The 12,137-nt window shown below is 41.8% G+C and overlaps 1 protein-coding gene across 2 annotated transcripts; it reads right to left on the bottom strand.

Annotated features, from left to right (window-relative positions):
* Positions 1-4,992: 4,992 nt before the first annotated feature.
* Positions 4,993-11,881, bottom strand: RGS4 (regulator of G protein signaling 4). Of its 2 annotated transcripts, XM_058538004.1 has the most exons (5): positions 11,773-11,881; positions 8,731-8,835; positions 8,357-8,418; positions 7,600-7,766; positions 4,993-7,178 (listed from the first exon to the last, which is right to left on the bottom strand). In XM_058538004.1, the coding sequence occupies exons 1-5, from the start codon at positions 11,814-11,816 to the stop codon at positions 6,939-6,941; spliced, it is 618 nt and encodes a 205-aa protein (XP_058393987.1). In that variant the 5' UTR covers positions 11,817-11,881; the 3' UTR covers positions 4,993-6,938. The 2 variants fall into 2 exon arrangements, with proteins under 2 accessions (XP_058393987.1, XP_058393994.1); XM_058538011.1 differs by lacking the exon at positions 7,600-7,766 and having other exon boundaries at positions 7,108-7,178.
* Between the last annotated feature and the right edge of the window lie 256 nt (positions 11,882-12,137).

Below are 12,137 nucleotides of genomic sequence, written 5' to 3'. Positions count from 1 at the left end.
TATTTCACCCCCAGCCCCCAGCACAAGGCTGGGAGAAATATCCTTGCATTCTCCAAGAGGAAAATGGCAAGACTACAGTAAAGTCTGAGAGGATCAGGTCATGTAAAGACTCAGTACACGATAAACACTCAGGAAATGTGAGGAGCTGGATGGATTGCTTCCTGTTTGCATCTAGGAGTATGTAAAACCAAAGTCAGTCAGTCAACAAATAGTCACCTTCTATATGTTAGGCTCATTACTTGGTGCAGGGCTTATGAAATCAAATGAGACATGGTTGGTAACCTTGAGGAATTGGCAATGTAGTTTGGGAGACACACTTATAAATCAATGGTTACAGGACAATGTGCTAGTAATAATAGAAGCATGACAGAGCATTAAGAGAACCCCACAGAGGAGTAGTTAAATCATGCCAGGAAGTGGGAGAAGGCTTCTTGATGTGGACAGGTCTTGAGCTGAGTTTAAAATAAAGAGTAGGAGTTAGCTAGATAAAGGAGTGGAGTGGAAGACTGACTTGGACAACGACACAGGCAATTAACAACATGCCGCTTCAGGAACTGCAAATCATTAGAACTGGATCAAAGGAGAAGTTGTAAGAGATGAGGCCAGAATGCTAGATAGAGTTCAAAATCGTGAAGTCTTGAATACTAGCCTAGAGAGTTGGGAGCATTGCAAATTTTAAGCAGAAGAATGAGAGATCAAATGGGCATCTTATAGCAGATTGGCAGTTATTTGGAGTGAATTAGAGAGTATCAGACTGGAGGCAGAGAGACTAGAAGTAAGGCCGAGGCAATAAACCAGGTCAAGTGTGATGAGGGCTGGGATGAAGGGTCTGCTATTTCCATGCCAGTGGAGAGGCAGAAGTAGGCTTTGAGAGACTTCACCCAGGGGAATTCTGCAGAGCTGGGTAACTACTAGGTGTATAGAGTAAGTAAGAAAGAAAAACTGGGGGTGATTCTGTAGTTTCTAGTTTGAAGGACTCCCTGTAAGGTAAGGTCATCTCCAAGATAGGAATTGGAAGAGAAATTGATCTGGAATTTGCAAACTGCCCTCACAGTTGCCCTTTCTAATACCCCAAAGGTATAAAATTATTAGCAACAAGGCAAGAGTAGCAAAAAACACCGATTCCTACAGAGGAGATTGAGAAGAGGAGGAAGAAGACAGAGCTTGTAGCCGTGGTGGTGAGAGGAAAAATGAGCAGGCCTTGTCTTTAATATGACACAACTAGAATTTGTTTCTCATAATTTATTGTTGCTATTGAGAAGATATCTCGGGGACAATCTGTCCTGGGAGAAGAGAGCTACAGAAAGGCCAGCTGGATTGGTGGAATATTCTGGGAATTTTACAAACGATATTTTTTAAATAAATCAACAAAGGTTTTGTTTTACTTTCTTCAGAAGCAATGCTCCAAAGTCAACCCTGGAAAGTCATTCTCAACAGGTCACCACGCACTAATTCCCACGGTCTAACTCATTGGTAATTTGTACATGATGTTGCCTTGACCAGACTCATGTGGGGGGCAATTTTCTTTAACCCAGGCCCTATGGTCATCATTGGCTTCCCTCCCAGAGGGGAGGCAGGAGCAATCTGACCAGGACCATGTGCCAAATGCCTGTTTCCATCTGGGGTCCTGTCTGTGTGTGATTCCTACAGTGGCTGGATGACTTGGATTCATTGTGCCATGTCACCCCAAAGCAGTAGTGAGCTGAAACCAAAGGAGGGTTGAGCTATTCTTTTTTCTTCTTCTTTCAGGTATTTAAAAAAAAAAGAAGACTTGCTCTGGACAATGGTTTAGGATCTGGCAAATTTAGAGAAAGAAAGAAAAGTGATTCTTACAGAGGAACCTGGCCTAGTATTTACCCCTTGCTTCACAAACTCACTTTTCACTAGTCCCAGAGAGACCTTCCACCCACCCCAGCTCAGGCAGGGCATAGAGACAACCCAGTAGCAGCATGATGCTCTGGGGTGGGGACTGGGGGTCGCCAACCAGACATGAGGACCGGAGTGTTTGGCATTCTGTCATTCCTCATGACATGTATCTTCATTTCTTTTTCTTCTACTCTATCTTCCATGTTCCTTTCTTTCACATTTTCTCTCCCTTTCTCCTTTCTCTACTCTTTTTATCTTTTTACCTCTTCTCCCCTCTATTTTTATTTCTTCTTGTTGTTCTTCCCTTGCTTGCTTTGTTCCTTCTTCCTCCTCTTCCCTCTTATCCCTTTCTCCTTGACTAGAGTAATTAGTGTGGACGCTGGAGGCTAATATCTGGGTTTGATCTGTGCTCTACCACTTCTTTGATGTATAATCTTGGGTAAATTTCTGAACTTTCCTATATTGCATTTTCCCCATCCACAATAGAAAGATACTAATAGCATCTCCTTCAGAGTTTTGCTCTATGGGTTAAATAAGATAATGTAAAGCACTCAGCATAGACTTGGCAATTAATAAGCATGCCAAAAATGTAAGATGCTACTCTTAAATTTTAGGTTTCCTTTGGAAACCCTGTTCTCTCTCCAGGCATTGTTTACCTTCATTGATGTGCCTAAGAAATACAGTAGTCCCTGACCCCAGCCCTCTCATTATCACTTCATGCAAAATTTATAAAATTGGACTCTATCTCTAGGTGAACCCTCCCTGAGTCATCTTTCTCAATTTTGCCTCTATTCTCGATCCCGAAAAGGACAAAATCCAGTATTTTCCTTTCTCATATCATATTTTTGTGTGACATCTAGATGTTAGAGAAGCAAAGCAATGCATATTAAAACGGGTTTAATGGTGAACAACAATTTAGTTTGTCAACATGTAGTTTAGTGGCCTAAGCGAACTCATGTTTCGAATTCAGTCTCAGAATTAAATGAATGAACCGTTTAGTTTTTATACTGTGCTTTTGAGTCTGGCTGGTCACACGAGACAATTTATCTGACTAGCTTTGCTCTGATGATTTTTTTGTACATGTGTTTGGCCTAGGCAAATGGACAGTGGCTTTCCCTTGGAGGTAGTTCTTTTTTATTTTTCTTTCATCTCTCCTCTTTTCTCCTCTTTCATCCTTCTATCATCTCATTTCTAACTTTAAAAATCTAAGCACTATAAACATGGAGTGCCAGAACACAGCCTGAGGCACCTGGGGTTGTGGAGTTTCCCAAAGTCAAGTTTTTGTTTGCAAACTGCTATTAATGTAAATGAGTCCTCTGGGTCCATACTCTAGTGTCTGCCCCTCACACACAAATAAGTGGCAACCATATAGTGTAATATTTAAGAACATAGTCTCAACATTTCGCAGAGTAAACAATACTCTGCTACAGTAACAACCTCATAAAGAAATGACCCAGATCAGCAATGATTTATTTCTTATCCACTTCATATTCTGAAGTGAGTCAAGAGGTCCTTCATCTTGTAGCTACACAATCTGGAACACATAGTCTTCAGAGTTGCCACAGAAATAGAAGAGAGAGATGGAGGATGCATTTTGGCTCTATTCTTGACCATATAGGTCTGAACATGACACCCCCTCTCCTCGCCCATTGGCGTGTGCGTATTTGGTGAGTTCTGCGTGTCTCTGCCATGATCTCTGGAGGCAAAGCTGCCTCAGTTCAAATCCCAGCTTTGCTCCTAGATGGCAGTTCAACCTGGGCAAGTTATTTAACATCTCTGTGCCTCAGTTTCCCCATCTTTAAAAATTAGCAGATGTTTTGCAGAGGCAATGCCCATGATTGGCATCCATATCTTAGGATTGGTGTGAGAATTAAATGTATTATTTATCTAAAGTGCTTAGGACAATATCTGGCACATAATAAACCACAATAAATATTTTTTAAAGCGTGGTCCTTGATCACCTTCAGAAAAAGAGTCAGCACATATTTGTTATTTATTTCATGGCCAACCATCAAGAAGAAAGAAAGGATGGGCAAGGCAGAGACTGGAGGAAAAAACATGGCTCACACTTGCTAATAGCAGTGACTTTGAATTCCTCTGCGATCCTTAGAAGACGGTATTATATACAAGGAGCAGCAATTGCACACTGTTTGTGAGAGTCTGACACAGACATAGCGTGAGAGAGGAATGATAGCCTTGTGCGCTTTGAGGTGGGGTTGTAAAATTTCCTTTAAATATTTACGAGAAATTTGGATTCCTCTGCGTTTTTTTCTGAGGTGATGGTCCATAGTTTTCATCAGATCCTTAAAAGAATCTGTTACTCAAAACAGTTTAAGATCCTGTGTCCCTAAAACCTTGTAAACATGACTCTTACAAATGGGAATGAAAGAATTCCGGAAATGGGCGTCTCATGACGTAATAGTCATAGTACCCGTGACTGTGAATGTTAACATTTTATGACTTCTTTTCCAGGGAAGAGAATCTGCAAAAGGGAGGGAAGGATTTGAAGCAGTTTGGGCAGGGATCTATCCTCAGGCATCTACAGCTGCCGCCCACCTCCTAAATCTCCCACTGCTCCCACCTTCTCTCAAACAGGCAGGTAACTGGACGGACGTAGAATTGTTGCTCTGGAAGCTGAACTCTATCCCTTAAAAACCTATTGAGGACCTGCAAGTAAACCACCAAATCAGTTGAGCAAAGTCTCTGGAGCCAAGATTGCCTCTGCTCTGTGACTAGAGGTAGGCAGAGGAGTGGCAGGAAACGAAGAATATACAACATTCATTTTCTGCTTTCTTTCCCACAGTTGTCATGGGAGAGAGAAAAGACTGGAAACGAGCCATTTCCTATAATCACCCTACACCCTGCTGTTTCTCGTAACATGTCTGTGGATCATTAATGTGTTTACAAGGAGATAGTTTTGTATGAAGCATTTATTTATCCTTCTTATTAAGATGGCTGTGTTTCACTGGAAGCATCAGCTTCGAGGCCTTCAAATAAGCACATGATAAAAATAAGCATGCATGTGGAAGGAGTATTCTGTCCACAGACCATGAGCAAGTCAGCTCTCCATGTCAAATGGTGATGAAATAACAGGAAAATGCAATTGAAAAACACACTTGAAAAATGTATTACATAAAATAATTTACTTCTCATTCAGAATGACCTTCCAGACCTATTGGTGAGACAGCAGTCCAGGAGTACAGGTACAATCTGAAAGTCATGACAGTTATAATAGGGCAAGACCAAGAGAGTTATAGGTTTGGATCCTGGAATCAATGAGGGACAAAATCAGTGAGTGGAATTGTGTATAATGCAAAGGGATGCTGATGAGAAACTCCAGGGATATTGAAACCAAGACTGCCAGAGAGACAAGAAGGGTACAATTGAGAAAACCTACATCTTTAATGCAATGAGATTTGTATACACACGCTCCAGCATCTTCATTTTGCAACCCAGTCTATTGGCTTAAAAGCCACAAGGTGTTCACGCATGTAATTTATACTGAATGTGGGTGCACTTCAGAGGCAGTAGTTTTAAAAGAATGAGAAGAAAATTACTTCCTGGCCATTCATTAATAATTCAGGTGATATCATGCACCTCCACTTAAAAAACAATACAGTAATAAAAACATTGTACAAAACAACACCATAAATAACATAAATGAGAAATTTTCAAGTATTTCATGTGCCTTGAAAAGTTCCAAACAGTAGTTCTAACAATTGATATCCTTTTTCTCTTTTTTTCTTTTCCTTCTCATTTGGTCTCAGAGCCTGGAAAGAAATGCCTTCAGTCTCTGTTAGCCCTGATGTTTGGGATGGAATGGACAAGATTCTACCTTCAAAAGAGAAACTTAGGAGGGCTTTTCAGTTTGTGAAAACATGTTTCCCCTTATAAAATATAATCTTTCCCCTGCTGCTGGTTTATCAGTGTAGCCATATAACCTAGAGCCATTATGGGGAAGCAAACAACCACAGTGGACAAAGGAACCTCATCTGATGGCTAAAGTTCTCTGGAAAAAGCAAAATGAGAAGAGCACCTTGATCAGGAGAGGCAAAAAGAGTAGAGGATAAGAATATTAACCTTTAAATTCCGTGCCCTTACTCAGCCAGTATCTTATAGTAGGTGGAGCTGGCGAGGCCCTACCTGCATTTCTTCATCCAGTTCAAGCATCCCATCTCCCAACTCCATACCACCCCAGCTGCTGATACTCGTGCACCAAGCACCCAGGCAAAGAAGGGGAGGCCAGCAGCTGAGGGACACAAAAGTGCCCTTAGTGATAACCAGCCCAAGACAGCACTGTATCAGTCAAGTACAAGATTCTGTATGATATTTGCTCCCTAGAATACTGTTCAACTCGGAGGCTGCCAGTGGTTAAATTAAGCATGAATTCCCTTGGATGCTTCTCCAGCAAGACCCAAGGAGATTTACAGAATCTACTTTCCACAGGTTAGCATGCCTTTCTTAGTCTGCATGGCAGCTGGTTCAGTTTGCCCTGCTTAATTGTATGATGAAAGACCAGGGATCAGAACATGCACGTTAAGTATGTACACACACTCTAGTTGTGAGCACCTAGAGTCTTTCCTATCTATTCTTGCAGAAATATACACATATAGAGAGAATGTGTGTATGTGTACACATGTGTACACATAATACAGCAAACTCATCTAAACATCTAGAGTTTGGAGAAAGTGCTGCTTAACGGAATACATGTGCCTGTGGATGGCACATGAAGTGTACCAACCAACCAACCTGAGGTCAGACTGTTGGGAGGAGAGAACTGCCAACGATCTTTGAAAATCCAGACCTACAAGGCCATTATTTGGATACTTGCTCACATGGCACCTTAAAAGAAATTTGGGGAAATTGGCTAGAATGAGGTCCCACCTTGATGAACACCAAAACACTAAAACTAAATCTAGTTTTTACATGGGAGTGACTCACACGTGGCAGGCAGCATGAATATTAGGCTATAATGTGGAGAAAGCACTGGTGCTTAATACAGATCAATATTTGGCCTCAGGTTTTCCAGGCATAGAGTCTTGGCATTTCAGCCCTGCACCGCCGAGTGAGAATTAGGCACACTGGGGGACCAGGGAAGGACAGTCTGCAGAACTCTTGGCTCCTTTCTGCTTCTCTGACGCGCAGCTGGAAGGGTTGGCCAAATCGAGATAGAATCGGGACTTGAGGAAGCGGCGGTATGAATCCTTCTCCATCAGGTTGAAAATCTTCTTCTGGGCCTCATCAAAGCAGGTTATCGTAGGCTCCAGCATGTTCCGGCTTGTCTCCTCCCTGGTGCAAGAATCCAGGTTTACCTGAGGGGCAAAGGCCAAGGCTCCATTAGACACATCCCCCTGTTGAAGATGGGAGGCTGTACGCTTTGTACTGAATAATAGGTGTGCACCCTCTGTACCCCAGGAATGCAAAAAGGACATTTGGCTCCACCCTGGCACATGTGAGAGTATAACATCGGCTTTAAGGGGGCAGGGCAATATCTTCTGTTCTTTCTCACAAGTTGGGGAAATTCATTGGAAAAAATCATTAAAGGAGATCATCTAAGTCATCTGGATGAAAGCTTTTTTCTTAACTGTTTTTTTGGGGTTGTCAAGATTATAATAACTTGCGCCACTGTTATATCTTTTCCTTTAACTCACATAGTCTAAAGATCCACGCCATGAATACCACTTGTAGGAAATTTCGCCAGGATCCAGAGAGTTCTCTGCCACGAAGACCTACCTCTTTGGTTGCCTGGACTGAGATGAATTCATTATAGATCTTTTTGGCCTTGGGACTTAGTTTTGAAGGGGATTTGATTTTCTTGTACTCTTCACAGCTGATCCAGAAGTCAATGTTCTCCTCACTGTATTCAGACTTCAAGAAAGCTTTGAAAGCTGCCAGCCCACCTAGGATAGAGGAGAAACAATCACAGTTATCACACTGGCTGGCCTCTTGGACATTGTATTTCAGATAAAGCCAAGGTACTTGAAGGAATAAGGCAAGGGTTCAAACAATCCCCTATTTCCTCCTTTTTTGGAGGTCACTTGGGGTCAGGTAACCCTAATCTATATTTGGTATCTATTGGATCCCACTTTTACCTAGTGCTTCTTGCTCAAGGTTTGAAGTCTCTTTTAAGAAAGTGTATGTTTCTGAAATGCCTATGGAGCCATCAATTGCCAAAGTGGATTTGGGAAAGAGAAACTGAGGTTGATTCTGCAAGAAATCTGAATATTTGGATTTTTTTTTCCTCTACCCTTTTCCCATGTGGTGAGAGAGATGATTTTCTACATGGTTTGTGTATGAACTTTCCCTTGTATATTGCAAAGCTCTAGGACATGGTAAAATTTTAAACAGACTGACTCTCCTGAGTCTGGAAGTCAGAAGAAACCCAGGCCTTTCTGCAGTTCCTATAAGATCAACCATAGTATGAGATAACTTGTCCATCCAGAGTGCCTTTATCCTCATTAGCTAGGGTGGGGAAAGCTGTCAGACTTACATTCATGGCTAATCAGGTTTTCCAGTGATTCAGCCCATTTTTTGACTTCCTCTTGGCTCACCCTAGAGACATTACAGAGAAAAAGAACAATTTGAATGCCATGATACAAAATTGGGGCAAGAAATTTAAGGCCCTGAACAAAATGCAGAGATTTTATTTTTCCATCACTCTGACGAAGCCTATTGTTGATTAGGGCAGTCTTTCCACTAAATGTATGGAAATTTCAAATGCAAGTATGATCTCCATGAAAATGGAGGCTATCTTGATCCAAATCTAGCTTAACTAGGGACCTAATTTCCTTTTCTTCTGATGGAACATCTGTGTCATCAGATAGTTAATACTCAATGGATCTTCACCAGGGCCTCTTCTCTTACCTCTGACAAATCACCACTTTGTCCTTCTTGCTGTGGGAAGAATTATGTTCACAGGAATCAGACTTCTGCAGCAGGAAACCTAGACGATGTTTCATATCTTTTGCACTGCACAGAAGAAGAAAAAAAAAGAACAATGATGTCAGCCCTCTTTAAAAGACACCCTAGTGGTACAGTTCAAAGATTCCATTACTAGCTAAGAGGCAGAGGCAATTTATTCAGGAAATGGGAGTTGGAGTTGGCAGGAACTCTCAGGAAAACGCGATTCCACTTCTGTTTCCACCTATGACTTACTACAAAACCTGGAGGCCGGGGATATCACCCAGCCTCCTTTGTCAGTAACTAGAATTCTAACCCTTCAGTCTCCCTCAGGAGCCTCTTCTGTAAACCTCTCATTTTGATGAATGGAACAGTTTGGTATCTTCAACAGAAGCACATTGAAAACTTGACTGTTCCTTGAGTAATTTTTAGAAATTGGAAAGCAAGCAGTAACCGTGAAATATGGCACCTTCTTGCTGCACGCCACCTTCTGGAGGGTGGTTGCTATTTCCATCTGCCTCATTGCTAGCAGAGGGAACTGTAGAAGCACCTTTGGAAGGTATAGTTCTGTTCAGTTCCAGCCTTGTATGAGGTGGGCCAAGCAATTCCTGTTAGGGATATACACGGAGGTGTGCAGCTCCAGCAGGGGGAAGTAGAAGATGAGGTGGTAAATGCAAACGCTAATAATGAAACCTGAGCTCCTTCAGGCTTGCTTCTAGAAAATCTCCTGCTGCTGCTGCTACTGCTTTCCTTTTAATATCTACCCTATAAGGATATTTACACTATAAAGGGCATGTGAGGCTTAAAAACAATTAAGAGAAGCAAGCAAGAGTCATCACTGAAGCTAGTGACTGTTTAATTAGAGCAGAGCTTCCAGCATATTGCCACTGTTTAATAGGTAGCCAGGGTACAGCAGGGTGTATGACTTACTCAAAAAAGGAGATCTTTTAATAAGCTTTTAGCTCAACTTTCTCATCCTTGTTAATTATTCTGTTGCTTGGATCACTTTTATTATAAAAGCCAAAAAACTGTTGTAAAAGAGAAATGCTATTTTAAAAGAAATGAATGACGAGATGTTCCTACTTAAAGGGAGAAAAAAGCAACAAGAATAAAAAGACATTTTAGGATGGCTACTGATATATTAGTGGCTTATCTATGTGCATTTCCCCAGAAAGTTTAAATTCCATTTTGTTCTTGGACTGCCCCTAAAAGAGTATTTTCTCTCCCCTACAAGACTGTTTTCTGTCCTCTCCTTCCCCAACTGATCAGGTACCCTGACCAACTGGTCAGGGGATGCAAAATCTTCCTTAATGATAGCAAGATATTCACAAAGACTAAAGTGATTGTAAAGGCATGATATAAGTACATTGTGATTTGCTCTAAATAGCAATCATTTCATATTTCCATGTGCCGGGTCTGGCTGAGATCTGACTGTTATTGACCAATGCAGAGTCATTTCATGAAGAGCTGGAAGTATGCTTAGCAAGTACATTAGATTTGTCCTTACAACACAATACAACCATAAAAATAAAAAACAAAATGACTTCAGGGGTCACTGGAGTCAGGAAATCTGGATTCTCTGCACTCTGCTATCCACCACCTATGTGACCTTGAGGAGTTCACAGTCCCTCTGGAGCCTCAGGCACTAACGCTAGAAGGAACGTGTTGGACTAGACAACTTACAGCTCACCAGTGAGGAGAGAGAAGAGCAGTTCATCCTGCTGACATGGAGTTCACCTCCCCAGGTTAGCTTCTTGCTCCTTGAGGGCAGAGCTCTGTGCAATCTTTTGTCTGTCTCCCAAAATATTTACCAGAGCATCACTTTCTCCTGTCTCTCCTGTATTTTGTACGCTTAATTTTATATATGAGCTAACTGAAGCTTGGAGTAATCTGCTCCATTCTGTTCAGGATATTACTGATGGAAGTCAGAGGCATTTATTTCATAGGTAGCCTCTGCCAAACCCTCCTGCTTCATTTTAAATCAGCCATGAAAGAATATGAGAAAGAATATTCTTTCATACTCCTGAATGACAGAACAGGTGAGAGAGAAACTTCTTAGGGAACGCACGACAGACTGTGTTTTCTGGGATATTTCTAAATTGAAATTTAAGGTGATTTCTATTTGCAGGGAAACAAGACAGGGGGTGGTACATCTACAGATTGGCTTTTTACCTTTAACTGTAAGATTAAATAATGTAATATGCATTAGTTTTGCATTTTTTTCAACTGGCTAACAGATAACCATTATCTGAAAGCATTTATTCATACCTTTTTCAAAAAGCCAAAGACATACGAGTAGCTGCATATCTTTAAGTGTTTTTATTTAATCAAGAGACAGGACATTGACAAAACAATGTCTTTAGGATGAGTTCTTCTACAGAACCCTTAACTGATTTGTTATGATCAATATTTCTCAGCCACCACTCACAGAAGACATTTCAAGAGCTAGAGGTAGGGGCAGAAGGATAAGGGAGATCTACTTTTGGAACTCAGATTTTACTGTAACATTTGCTTACAAGAACATAGAGAGTGAAAGATATTGCAGCACCACAGAAAGCATAGCGCTTTTCTGGTGATGTAGCCAAACCTCATTCTGGGGTGTCCTCCCCTAAACAAGATCTAGAATACCATCGGCAAGCCCAGAGCCATGATTCTACGCACCCCAGTGATGCTCAAACAATAACAGGCATCCCAGGTAGCGATATTACAGACCACTGTGCATGATCCAAAAACCTCACATCACTTCTTACTTAGAACTAGCTTGGTTAGAGGATCAGAACAGTCTTCAAAACCGAGGTCATATAAAACAGCATAGTGCCCAAATTTGGGGAGAACACTTCTTAAGTCACAATTTCTAGGTAGCCTTGGAGGAAAGCTAGGAAGACGGTGCTCCCTCGACCACATTGTTTCTAATTCCAAAGAACTAAGTTAGTAAGTAGGATACGTAAATAACTGAGAAAGTCTATCCGAAAGTGTAACACGGTTAGTGGCTGAAAATAATCTTACCTCTTCAAGCAAGAAGCCGGCAGACCTGCAAGACCTTTGCACATCTTGTTTAGTGTGAGATTCACAAGTCAGGAAAGAAATACGGCAGGAGGAGCTGTGGCTTCTGTTTTGAGCGCACTTTGCCTTTGCTCCCGTAAAGATGCTGTCAGAATCCTCTGAGCTTCTCCCTCCCAGGCCTGTAGGGGTCTCTTTTATAGCCCAGCCACGACCGTCCAGCCAATCAGGAGGCAGCGCTGTAATACCAGCTCCCCTCGGCCTCCTCCTGCCTCTCCAGCGGCTGGAAGAGATCGGGAAGGAAGGACTGACGCATCGACAATGTAAAGGGAACAGGCAGGGAAAATCCTCTCGCCAAGTAGACGTACAGA

The sequence above is a fragment of the Diceros bicornis genome, chromosome 4 (assembly GCF_020826845.1).
Source record: "Diceros bicornis minor isolate mBicDic1 chromosome 4, mDicBic1.mat.cur, whole genome shotgun sequence".
In the NCBI taxonomy this organism is placed as follows: domain Eukaryota; kingdom Metazoa; phylum Chordata; class Mammalia; order Perissodactyla; family Rhinocerotidae; genus Diceros; species Diceros bicornis.
The sequence above is the reverse complement of the archived record's forward strand: the minus strand, read 5'-3'. Positions and strand labels throughout refer to the sequence as shown.

Excerpts from the sequence above, each read along its gene's own strand:
- RGS4 (XM_058538004.1), bottom strand. The coding sequence starts at position 11,816 with ATGTGCAAAGGTCTTGCAGGTCTGCCGGCTTCTTGCTTGAAGAG. Across the intron at positions 8,836-11,772 it reads CCGGCTTCTTGCTTGAAGAG|TGCAAAAGATATGAAACATC; the intron begins GTAAGATTATTT and ends TCTTCTGTGCAG. Across the intron at positions 8,419-8,730 it reads AAAGTGGTGATTTGTCAGAG|GGTGAGCCAAGAGGAAGTCA; the intron begins GTAAGAGAAGAG and ends TAATGTCTCTAG.